The sequence below is a fragment of the Buceros rhinoceros genome, unplaced genomic scaffold (genome assembly GCF_000710305.1).
Source record: "Buceros rhinoceros silvestris isolate BGI_N320 unplaced genomic scaffold, ASM71030v1 scaffold12219, whole genome shotgun sequence".
Classification (NCBI taxonomy): Eukaryota; Metazoa; Chordata; class Aves; order Bucerotiformes; family Bucerotidae; genus Buceros; species Buceros rhinoceros.
The window spans coordinates 17,722-31,131 of record NW_010430969.1 but is presented as its reverse complement, the minus strand read 5'-3'; the positions used below and the strand labels follow the sequence as shown (position 1 = coordinate 31,131).

Sequence of the window (13,410 nt, the reverse complement as noted above, 5' to 3'; positions counted from 1 at the left end):
GTTAGCAGTTGGGCCCTATAGGAGTGATCTTTCTGCCATGAAAAATAAAGTCAATAAGTACAGTATCTTACAATCTTTATTTGTTTGAGTGATTATACATATAAAAGAGAAAACAGGAAAGTACACCGATTACACAGTATAACACTCAATTATACTTTAATGTAGGAAAAACTAGTCGTACAGCTGATGTGCTCTAGTGTGTGTTCAGTGATTGAATTTACAAGGTCTGTAACATTACATCTGCAGTTCTTTCAACTAATTAATGTTCAACTAACATCTGCTGTTCTTGAGTGTTAAGAGGGCTTTGTACCTTAAATAGTTGTGAGCTTCACTTTTCTGTATAATGAGGACTTGGTAATTAGTGATTTTTAATATTTGATTTTTATTTTTGCAGAAGAAAATTCATATGAGTAATTGTCATAAATGCCCAGGATTTTTAAACACACTGAAATTCTCTGTGCTCTGAGACTTTTTTTTTTGTCTTTGTAAGAAAGGAAATACTCATTAAAGAATCAAATGCAAATAGTAAAACTTGGTTTTTGGATATGTATGTTGATTGATGAAGACTGCCAGATGACTGAAATGCGTAAGTGTTCCTTTTCCATGTGTACTTCAGAACTTGACCTAACTTCTTAAATACAGGTTATTCTTTTTGCTTTCATTATTAGGGAAGGTTTTAGGTTTTCATCTCAAGAGGCTGCTTCAAGTTTTGGCGATGATCGCTTACTGATAGAAAAGTTCATTGACAACCCTCGTCACATAGAAATCCAGGTTTGTAGTATTGTTATTTCTACTACTATTAATTATTGCTTATTTAATAAGGTTTAAATTCATAAATTAATCAAAGTTCAAAACATTTCAAACACTCCACTAAAAAAGGTGTAGAGTCTTGTATTTTCCGGTTTCTTGAGCCATTGCTCAAACTATGTGGCTATCACGCACAATACAGCCTTCCTGTTTTTATTCCCTAGCCTTTCTTTAGCAGGAAGACAGTGAACTGTGCTCAAACTGTTGAGGGGGGGAAAAAAAAACAACAAACCCCCAAAAAGCGTTGTAGATATCTGTCCTGAACACTGGAGCTTGAACTCTGGATCCTGATTGCAGTGCTTGAGCACAGCAAAGGATGTAGGAGTTCAAACAGTGTCACGCTTGGTATTTTTCTTGCAGGCTATAGGTGGTTTTGTCAGTGTTTTGGGTTCTGTTCTGAAGCATCTACTGCTCCCTGGGAACTCGGGAAGATTTGTGTCCTGTTTTGGCCAGTTTGTGGTTCAAAATCAGGTGTATTCTCCTGAATTTCTGGACCATTTATATCTTTTATTTGATCTAGTGTTAAGCTGGATGTGCTAATGCAAAATGAGGCTTGCTTGTTTCAGACAGACTCTTCAAAAAAGTTATGGTTTTAAAATTTGCATTGTGTTTAGTTTTATGCAGGCAACTAAATTTGGTTTGTCAGTAGCATTGAAATAATCTTTCCCGACAAGAAAGGCTTTATGTATATGTCTGCAACAGAAACTTCATTCATTTTTGTTCGAAGTATAAACTCTAAGTTGTGGCATGTTTTCCTTTACAGTGAAAGCCCGAAGTATTTTGATAGTAGCTCCATAACTGAATTAAACAACAACAATAAATTAGTGTGGAATGATTTGTAAGAGAGAAATATTTAGCATCTTTTACTCTGCCAGATATGTGCTCACAACCTGATACTTTTTATGTTATAGTTTATTTTGTGTGTGCAGTCTAACTTACTGCATATATTAAATGAAGAAACAGTCTGTAAAAATGAAATTTAAACCCCAACCTATTCTCTTTTGATGGGTCACGGAAAGGTATATAGTGATTGTTTAGTTTCAGCATTGATCTTAGGTTACAAAAGAGTTCAGATTGCTAGAGCATCGTCCTATATTCTCTTGCTATGGCTAATAATTTTTTTAGCTACTTATGTCTTTATTTCTTCCTTTTTTCTCTGTGGAAATCAGTACACCTTAAAGATTTATTCCTTTCAGTGCTTGCAGGTTTGAGAGCTTGAGGAGGTTCATACTGACTCTGACAAAAGTTAGATGAGATTGATTGCTTCGTACTTTTATGAGTAAGGAGCAGATTTTATATTCCTTCAGGTTTGAAAAAAGTTTACCTCAAAAAAATTAGGTAACACTGTATTTAAGAACAGACAAATAATTTTTACCTAGTTTAAACAAAATAGCTTTACTGTTAATAATTTATAATTTTATTTATAATAGACATACAATAAATGTTGTTTTCCTTATGCAAGCACTTTGGTACTTCTTAACAATATAACATAAAATTTTAACTTCATGTTCTAATGTGTTTAGGACATTGACCTTAGTTCATTTTCAAACTGCTAAATATACAAATAGTTTGAGACCAGATGCCAAATATTTATTAATTTAGCAGTAAGTTTTAAATAGAACTTTTTTTTACACTCTCATATAGCTCCAAAGCATTGGTTCTTAAAATTGTTAAATAAGGAGTTTCCTGTGTCTAGCTATAAAACAATCACTTTGTAAAACATGAGAAAAGACTAAAACAATTAACAGGAAAATAGAGTCCAAATAGACTTTACGCTTGAACTGATTTGAAGTTTTGTTCTCCTGAAATATCTGATATAAAGGATCTGAGTTTAAAGTAAGAGTACATGGAATGTCAAACTATTACTTGGCTAAATAGCAATCCTACAGCTGGAAATGACATTTTGCTAAATTGTGTAGGAGAGGTTGTGATAGGTTATGTTTAATTATTTTGGCATGTAGATATACATAGCATATACTTATAATCATCTAATCCCACGTCTTGGGACATTTTCTTCTAGAAATATATAGATATTTAGAGAAAAAGCTCTAGCTGTGAAATGCATTTTTAGTGAGATGTATACTGGAATCTCACATCATTTCAGAGATGATGATTTCAACATTCTGTAAAAGTCTTCTGAAATATAATTGTTTTATGAAGTAAGTATCACCTTTGGTTTCTGATAATGAAGGCTGTGGACCCAAAGTGAAAGTAAAAACCCAAAAGTAGGTGTTGTTTGGCTTATTCTATTTATAACTATATTAGTAAATGTTCATGTATTCTCTTTCTGAGCCATATTATCTGATAAGGGAAAAACATTTATTTTAAGATTCAGGTTGCAAAAATCAAGTAAGATACAAGAAATATCCTGAGGTGAAAGAAAATATTTACTAGTTGCCTTGAAAAATATTTTATCCCCTTCTGGAAAATACAGAGAGGGAAGTGAAGCACAGGAACTTATTCTTACTGTAATATTCCAGGACTTTTTGGGTTGTTTGTTTTGGTGATGCTGGAGTCTGTGGAAAGTTACAGGCTTTCTAAGAATGAAATAGAAGGGCTCACAAGGAATCATTCTACTTACAGGTCAGCAATTTTTCCATCGAGTACCATGCTATGCCCTAGAGGAACTGTGTTAATATTTAAAAAGAAATCAAAAAGCATAATAAAAAAATCTTGGGTCCTCCAAATGAGTTTCTGTAGAGCTCTATAGTGTTTAGTTCTTTATTAGATGAAGTAGGACTTGGACTTGGGTGGGAAGTTGCTGCTGTGTTTTTTTTTTTGTTTGTTTGGTTGGTTTTTTTGTACTGAGTTGTTTGTTACAGAATGTAGTGGTTAGCTGGAGTACCGTGGTGCTGCTCTTGCTAAACCTTCCCCTGTCCAGGGAAGAGGGTTCTGGGCCACTCTGTAGTAGGATATCCTGAATTCATCGATCTTGTAGAACTCTGTGGAGGGGATTTTTTCCCTAGAAAGCTCCATAAATTTATGGGATCCCAACATAATTTCTGAGGAAAATATACGTCTGACCCTACAGGGTGTGGAGCACTCTGGATCTGATGCTGCACAGTGCACGTGAGTTGTCTTCATGAGATCAGTGCCTTGTTTTCAGTCACATCTAGCTAGATTATTCACGCATCAGCAAAAATTGGTGTCGTAGAAGCAGGAATTCATCTTGCTTAGTACCATACTCACTCTGTGGTGCTAAAAGGAATAATAAATAATACAGATTTGTTGTCACAAATGTGAGTAGATATGGCTGAGTTCACACAGTTTGAGGAAGATTGTCTCCCTTTTTTTTTAGCTGGACGGTTTTCTGTGTAGAACTGTACTATTAAAGAATGAAGCGTGAATATTGGCACAGGTTCCTGCAGATCAGGACAGGAAGATAGATGGAAAAGAATGGATTAGAGGGAGAAATGTTATAAGGAAGAAAGGGAGCAGGTGTTGTCTCAATGAAAGAAATTGTTCCAAAAGTAAGTGTAGAGTATAACATCATAAGATTGGAAGAAGCCTGCTTGAATTCTCAAATCCAGTATCCTGCTATTGGAAATGGCTGCACTGTACAGTCAATTTCATAAAGAGAAAGAGTTCGTTTTCTTACTTTTCCTTCCAGTTTGAAGTTGCAGAATAAATTAAGAGTTCTCTTATTCTGAACTTGTGTATTTTTTAGTGTGTAATTTAGGTGGTTGGATATTGATACTTGACTGTGTGTTTAAGTCTTCCATGAGCTGAAACTGTAGCCAAGAACTCTAGTTGATACCTGTTTTTTAAGAAATTCCTTGAAACTCCTGCTTTAATTTCCATTGAAAGTACTGAGGAAGTATCAATTTTTATTTTCCTTAATAAAAGATTACAAAATTTCTGAACAATCTTTTTCTTCTTTGAAGGCAGAGTGCTGTGGATTGCCTACCAAAAAAGCTCTATTAGCTATTGTTTCTGAAAGCATTTGTATGTAATTTAGGAGCAGAATTTGGCATGGTTTGAGATTTTTCTCTCCTTTGTTGTCACAAGGCAACAATATGCTTCTGAATAATTTCATTATGCAATGCAATTTTAAATGCTTTAAAATGTGTCTTTAATCTTATTTCAGAATTTTGGTTTCTGATTTCTGAACTTTTGGGAGCTTTTCATAAATTTTGAAGCAAATTTTTTTTTCTCTATATAGAGGCTTTAAAATTTGAATTTGATTTAAAAATGATTTAAAATTCGTAATTTGAAGGAACATTCAATTAGTGTTTCATATACAATTAATATTCAACACTAACATTTTTCTCCAGCCTTTATTTCTAGATGGGGGAAAAAAGAACTAAATTAAAATAAGTGAATGGTACATAATAGTATAATGTCAAAAAGCCATATATATACATACATCTGTTTAATAGCAGTGTGTTATTGTTTCAGGTTTTGGCAGATAAACATGGTAATGCCTTGTGGCTGAATGAAAGAGAGTGCTCCATTCAAAGGAGAAACCAAAAAGTTGTGGAGGAAGCACCAAGGTATGTATACTGGACTCTTGATGCAGCTTCATAGTTACTGAAAACACTTTTGGAAGGCTACTAATTTTATTTCTTGTACAAATGAAAGCAAATTTTATTCTGTAAAAAACACAAATAAATGTTTAATTTAGTCATTTGACTGTTACGCAGTTTTGACACTGTACTTGAGGGTGTTTTGATCTTGCTTTGTGATATCTTTCTGTAAGCAGAAAGCAGGTGTTGTGGTGTTAATTTTTTTCGTGATCTTGTATGAAACAGATATGTATCTTACCAAGCAAATACATATGATATAAGATGGCTTTCTTTATATATATTATTTTTCCTTTTCTTTGCCATTCAACTTTTGGATTTAAAAGTAATAAATAATGGGAGAAGTATTCATTTTACCACAGATACAGGTATTTACTTCTATGTAGAATGGAACACGAAGTACTAAATACCATTCATGGTAGTGAACTATAGATGTAGGTGGCCAGCAACTCAAAAGTACTAAATGTTCTTAATCCCACTAATTTCAAATGGAGCTGAAATACATTGCTGCTGTGCAAGGTATGGTCTTGCTGTGTTTTCTGTTGCATTATTATCAGAGAATGTGCGTAGAAAAAAGGGCAGAAGGAAGTTGTGATTTCAGAAAATCAGACATAGGCATGTCACTACCCATGGGATTTTGCACTGTAATGTGTTCACCAGCTGGTATGGGTTTGCAATTATTTTAGAGAACAGAACTATGCAATGTAGCAATTCAGGCTGTGAAGAAAAGTACATAATTCACATTATGTTTATTTAGAGGCAGCGTATAAGTTAATGTTGGATTGTAATTGTGGAACTGGCACTGTTTATGACTTAGATTTTAAATTAAAAAACAAAGCTTAAATCTAAGGATAGAAACCCATTAATAAATCCTTTAATAGCTTTTGTTGCTTCCTGGTAGCACTTGTAGATTTCTTGGAAGCATTATGCTCAAAGATCTTACTATGTTTTTGTGAAATGTGAATGCTTCAGGTCCCAATATAATGTATGTGTGCACATATATGTAAGCACTTAAGAGAGTCTTTTGCCTCAGGAGTACATGTAAGGTTCTGCCTACCACTACTGTCTGCTCATTCTCCATGTGGTCAAAGGGAGTGGTATGTCTTTCCCTCACCACACAGCTGTGATCAGGGTGTTTTCCTTCATCAGAAATATCAGCCTTTTAACCTTTTTGGTTTTCTGTGTTGGAGTTGCCAGTAGGTTTTCTCATTCCCTCCTATAACTACGAAACAGTGTGGGCAAATCAATCACTTCCAAAATTTGGCATGAAAACTCTTCATTCTTGTTGTTGAATGCTTTAGACTCTGCCAGGCTTTTATTGACAGCTTTGGAAGCCTTAGTTGCCTTATAGCCACTTGCAGTTGGCTGCAGAATCCATTTATTTATGAAGGCTTACAAGGCTGTTAGTGCAGGGCACTAACTTTCGTGAGACACTGCAGAGGCCCTAAAGCCTGAAGTTAGCTTTTACTGTGAATGCTGTTTCAGTTAGTCTTATTGACTGACTCCCAGAAACACTATTTCTTGTTCGCTTGTGTGGTGGAAATGTACTGTGCTTTTTTTCCCCTCTCTGTTTTAAGTGGTAGCTTCCATTCAGAGCTCTGAGATAGGTTAAAGCTTTTTTTTTTTTCCTTTCATGAAGCCTAGGAGATAGGGATGTTATGAGCTAAAATATTTATTTGTCTTTATACATTTTAGGGCTTTTGATTGGCCTCTTGTTAAACCTCTTGATTTACTTTTTTCCTGTGATGATGCTTTCTAAAGTATCTAGTTTACAAGAATGGTTGTTTAGGGCCTTTTGTCTTTGCAAATGATCTCTATGATTTTCTTAAAGCTAAGTCTACAGCTGTTGAACTTATGGGATCATTTTATGTTTGAATCTCCTGTTTTCCTTGGGAAGTTCAGTCTCTTGTAAAAAAAAAAAAAAGATAACTCACTTTTAAGGAGAGAAAGCTCTTTAGTTCACACCGTGATGAGGCCACAGTATTCAAGTGAGCCTTGGTATTCATGATGGTCAATTCCCCAGTTTCAAGTAGGAGACCAGCAAATTTTGCTTATACCCTTTTAACAGAGTCCGTTGTCCTACTCTGTGGAAGCACAAACAATAAGACTCATCTGATCATCACCAGTTTTTTAGTTAGAGTTATGCAAAGTTAGTGCTATGCACTGTGACTTAGAGTAATTTTCTTTGCTTCAAAGATGATGCTTTTTTTTGGCTTCTCATTTGGAAGATGCTTTTGGCTTCTTATTTCTGCACAGACTGACGTTTAAACAGATGAGTAACATTTAAGTCTGTTGTTGTTCCTTAGTTCAGTTTTTGTTCTCTGCCTAAACTCTTCTCTATATGTTTTCATTTGCTACGATACTGTGTACTTTTGCAAGAAAAAAATTGTGAGAATGTGGTTGTGTTTTCTTGTCTGCTGGAGTGATTAATAAGGGGTTCCTCCCCATGTGGAGAAATAAGGCCAGTAAGCTTGTCAGAAAATCTGTTGATCTTTAAGGATCAATCTAAAATAAATGGATCAATGGAAAGTACATGTACAAGAGTCTTAGCTGTCTTCCTATTCAATAATGAGCTCAAAGGAGTACTCTTAAACTTCATTTTGATGAGAGCAGGTGTCCTGCCCAACCATTTCAGAATCTGTTAGAAGCTTTTAAAAGCACTTGAACTTTTGCCTCACTACTTGGATGAAGGCATGTCCAGCTGTTCAGAGGCACTTGGCTATTCTGTACTATGTGATGCCTAGATTTTGGAATGTTGTTATAGAGAAGTGCAGTGCAAAGGCTCTTCCACTCAGTGATCATCCAGCACTATCCTTTGCTGGAGCACTCAAAGAAATCCTCCATGGAATACCATTTATGTTGGAAAAGACCTTTAAGATCATCGAGTCCAGCCATTAACCTAACACTGCCAAGTCACCACTAAACCATGTACCTCACCACCACATCTATATGTCTTTTAAATACCTCCAGGTGTGAGAACTCCACTTCCCTGGGCAGCCTGTTCCAATGCTTCATAACCCTTTTGGTGAAGAAATTTTCCCTGATGTCCAATTTAAACCTCCCCTGGTGCAACTTGGCACCATTTCCTCTCATCCTAATGCTTGTAACTTGGAAGAAGAGACCAACCCCCACCTCACTACAACCTCCTTTCAGGTAGTTGTAGAGAGTGATAAGGTCTCCCCTGAGCCTCCAGGCTAAACAATGCCAGTTCTCTCAACTGCTCCTCATAGGACTTCTCTAGATCTTTGACCAGCTCTTTTGCCCTTCTTTGGAAACAAGCATCTCAATGTCTTTCTTGGAGTGAGAGGCCCAAAACTGAACGCAGTATTTGAGATGCAGTCTCTAACAATCATATGTCAAAATACCGAGCTTCAGGACACGGGGTGTTAAACCTTCTCTCTACATTTTCAGGTTGGTCTTGGACAAGTAATGATGGAACAGCACCCTGCTACTGTATTCTGTATTAGCGTGGAAGATCCGTATTAGCATCCACAGTGATCAAGTCCTTAGAGCTTGCTAGTTGCCTGCTTATTCTCCTTTGTTATCTCTGCTTTTCTATAGTGATTCTGTGTCCTTTGGGTTAAACCTTAGCATCCAAGATGTTCAGAATAAGATGATTCTGCATGCTCCGTTGTTAGCTTCTCTCAGGAATGTTTCTGTCCTTGAAAGGTTGCACAGATGGCAACTTCTTTCACTTTCTCTGGGTACTAAGCTCTCTCTGAAAGATCTCAGTGATGCCAGGTACTTCAGGATCGTATTCCAGATTAACTGCCAGGGTACTTCTTGAAGCCACTGACAGTTGGAATGAATATGTAGGCAAGACCTTAGCAGAAAGGTATGTTACTGAACTAGACTATGTTCAAGTTCTCCATTAGATTGTTCTCTGTATATGTGTATCAGACTCTACATTTCCTATCACTCTGTCTAGAAATCCTTGTAGGATTTGGGGTTAAGAGAAACAATAAGTCTGTTCTGTTCGTGACTGTGTATGTGATTCACAGATGGGCACAGTTTAGATGGGACAAATGCTCGAATACTTTAGCATGTTGGTGCCTTAGTGTGGTAGTACATCATAGATATCTCAGAGGAGAAAGGTGTTTGTAGGTAAGTACTTTTGTAAGTAAGTGCTTTTGTAGGTAAGGACCTTTGGAAGTACTTACTGTTTGTAAGTACTGTTTTAAACAAACAGTATGCCTAACTGTTTCCTAAAAGCAGGTAAGCTGACCTTGAGATTTAAAAAAGGAGGTGCTATTCTCTCCCAGTGAGGCCATATCTTCAGAAGAAGGGTAAATGTTCCTGATGATTTTTTAAAATTAAAATCTCTGAACAGTAAATTTCTATTAATGGTTTAACTGTCTACTTTGGAAAATCTCAGCCTTATCTGTGACTGAAGGTGATGGAGATATTTTGGGAAACATCTGTTGAACAAGAAGTGGAGAGGTAACATCTTGTCCATGTGGTTCATCTCTCTGGCTGTAGAAACAATGGCACAAAACAATTGTATTGTCTTTGATCAACTTTACAATAGCTTGAAGAAGGTCTTATGAGTGAAATGTCAGGTCTGATCTTATTTTTTTTCTTTTTGGTGCTTTTATCTTGTGAATCCTTTTTATTTTGCACCCTTCGTGCTGCAGCTATTTGGTCAAAAGAAAAACAGGTATGTGTGTGAGAAAAAGATTTGAAGTCATGTTTAAAATGCTATGTTTTCAAGTGATGCCTAATTAGATTGGAGAAGAGTTATTTCAGTTGCAAAAGGTGCTTTGTTAAAGAAGAGAGAAACGATGTATATGAAAGGTAAAGCAGCAAAGGAGAATAGGAAAACTTTGGTTAATTAACCCAGCTGACTGCAGGGATGATCCAGTCGTTTTAGAGCATAAAGCTTAACCACATGGCAGAGATCAGGTTTAGCAGTGTGACACCTCTGTTCCATTCTTTGGCTACAGCAGGAGGTGAACAGAGAGACCTCAGACCTACATTTAACAAACATAGGGAAGACACTACTGTAATAAAGGGGAGTAACTGTCTTTCAGCCATATGAGAAGTAACAATGGTTATTCTAGAAATAGTATGAAGCTGATATTGAAAAGGTTCTGTTCTTCATAAGCCACTCATTGACCTTTCATGATCAAAGCCCTGTGGAAAGCCCGAACTGAATTATAGATTTTGTTGATTTTGTGTAATGCATTATCCTCTTATTGAATCAAAGTAAGAAACATGATGAAACTCTTCTACATTAGCAGTGCCTATTTTTGATAGGTATGATACAGTTTTGCACATCTGTTTTTTCCTTTGATCTGGTGTGGTGTCTTATAGCTTTCTTGGAGTCGACTTGACTTCCTTTTCCTGTTCATCCCTTTGTTTGCCAAGAAAGAAATATTTTCCTAAACTCTGAAAATGTCTGTCCTACTGTCCATCAGCATCTGCCTGTGTGGGTGCTGGAAGGACAGAGGTGCTAAGTGGCACTTTGCCCATGAAGAAAGGGATTCAGTTGCCTCCCAGTTTGCCTAGATATTTCCTCACTTTGTGTTGTGTCCAATATAATTTGTGGTGGCAGAAGTCTCTAGCTCTTCTGTGAGTTAAGGTCTTGATGAAAAAATGCCATAGAAAATACTGAAGGATCAGTCCTGACCTAGCCCTGACTTCTGTCAAAGTGCAGTCCTGGTCCCCAGATGGAGCTTCACTGGCTTTGACAGCGCCACTTCACATACACGGAGGCTCCTGCTTGCTCCTTTGCAGAATTAGGACACCTGAAGAAATAACATTAGATATTTTAGTTTAATCAGTAACTGAGAGGTTAGCTTGAGATCATTTCCTATTCCTTTACAAAAGTACTTCTAAAATGATGGCTGCATTATGTGCCTAGTGTGAGTCATCACAGAAATATAACAAGCATATTTATGAGTTTATATAAGATGAACAGCTACATGCTGTCTTTCATCGAAGGCCAGTGTATCAGGGTGAAGGGCTACGAGTTTCACAGCTTTGATGGAGATAGAAATTTCTCCAGCTCAAAGTTAACAATTTGCATAGGTTAATCTAAATCTGAATTTGCAGTAGAGTGAGTAACAAGCAGAGTATGTACCTTCCCAAGTCTTTTGATTCACTGGACCAGTGTTGCTTTCCTAGTACACGGATTGGTGTTTGGGCAGTGTTCACAGTGGCTCCCAAGGTGTTAGGTGAGCTGCTCTTTGGGTGCCTTTGAGTAAGTCCAGGATTTGTGGAAGGGAATGAGTTGCAATTAACAGACACGGCTAACTACTCGTCAGCTTACAAGGAAAGCTGAGAGAGGGAATACAGGATATGAAGTCATGGTAGTGTTGGCAGTGTTTTAATTAAATATTATGAATGCCCAAATTTTCTTTATTGCAATCTTACATAAGAATCTCAAATAAATACTTCGTTAATTTCCAAATCTTCTTTATTACATAAATGTCAGTGAAATGGCCACTCTTGTTTTAATTCAGTCAGAAAACTACTTACCCTTAAACCTTGTGTCTTTCATTTTGGCATTGATATTTCCATTGAATGGATTTTTTTCAGTTACTTCTTTTGCTAATAGATATGCCTTCTAAAATATCATGGATTTGTATGTGTTTGTTTTCATTTAACTTGCATTATTATACATCTCAGTGTTCTAAAAAAGTTGGTTATTTTCTATTTTAGAGATTAGTGTTACTTATCCTCACTTTCCTGTACATTAGCAGTAATTACAAAGCAAATACAGGTATGTTTGTTTAGGCACAATACAAATATAAAGGCACACATTTGAAATGTTTTTATAACTTAAATAATGATGCTGTACTCTTTTGGTGGTGGTTTAAGCAGAAGATGAAATGAGTAAATTATTATAATGTAAAAAAGTAACTAAAGAAAGGCATTGTTTCTGTATTGTAGCACTTTTCTAGACCCTGACACTCGAAGAGCAATGGGAGAACAAGCAGTAGCTCTTGCCAAAGCAGTAAAATATTCCTCTGCTGGAACAGTAGAATTCCTTGTGGACTCCAGTAAGAATTTCTACTTCTTGGAAATGAATACTAGACTTCAGGTAAGAAAAACAGTTCTTTAGAGTCAGAAAAGTGTTATTTAAAAAAGTAGAACATAACCTCTTTCCATACTTAGGGGTCTGCTCCTGCAAAGGCTTAAACATAACTAACTTGAGCATGTAAGCACTTACCACTGAACTTAAAACATCTACTCACTTAAATAAGCCTGCTTGTACAAGACTTTGCAGCAGTGAGCCCTTGCACAACACTCAAGTAAGCGTTCAGATCTTTCGCTCTTTGTAACATTTGACCTAAAGACCCTGCAAGAGGTCACTGTTAAGTGCAACTGCGAGTTCACAGTAAGTGGCTAGCCACTGTGCTCTGATGCTTTCCCCCACTGGTCCCTGAAGTTTCTTTATTTTTTTTTTATACTTTTGATGATTGCCTGCTGAGTTTCTCTAGGAGGGTGATTAGAACTATATGTGTATATCAGCAATAAAAACACTAGCAATCTGCATGGAATGCAACTGTGTAAAAAGCATGCTGGTGGTGTATGATTTGGTAACAACTCGTGTGGTCAATAGTAGATGCTGTAATGAACACTGCAAATGAACAGAAGAACAGTGTTTTATGCAAAACTCTGTTATTTGACTGTTACAATGCATTTCTGATCATAATCTAGGAAAGGGTAAAAAGGCACATAACTTGAAGTCTGGATATCGTTCTTGAAGATGAATCATTCTTTTTCTAGGAGTTTGCTAGGCACATTCTGTTCTACCTTAAATTCAGTTAGCGAGGATGGTGGTTAATGGCAATGTGTAGTTCATTAAAATATTATGAAGAATTTCTGTCTTTTTGGTCATATTGCTTACACTTTTCCGAATCTTACAGTTTTTGAGAGAACACTTTAACTTTTCATGTTCCTGTTTGCATAAAAGAAAATTAATTTATAGTTTTCTCCATAACCCATTAGAAGTTCAAAACCATTTTCTTGCTGTAGTATATTATTCCATTTAGGAATTGATGGACAGTGACCCATGGAGTATCCCTGAGCTTGATTCTTTTTTGTGATTTGTTTATAAGATGTTATCTTTGCT

The 13,410-nt window shown here is 36.2% G+C and overlaps 1 protein-coding gene across 1 annotated transcript in view; it reads left to right on the top strand.

The window, feature by feature from the left end:
- The window catches only part of PCCA (propionyl CoA carboxylase, alpha polypeptide), a 49,630-nt gene that overhangs the window by 19,308 nt on the left and 16,912 nt on the right, over positions 1–13,410 (top strand). Inside the window, exons 5-7 of the mRNA XM_010143241.1 lie at positions 669–771; positions 5,206–5,300; positions 12,225–12,375. Of these exons, the coding sequence (XP_010141543.1) occupies positions 669–771; positions 5,206–5,300; positions 12,225–12,375 (349 nt within the window). The remainder of the gene's footprint in view (positions 1–668; positions 772–5,205; positions 5,301–12,224; positions 12,376–13,410) is intronic.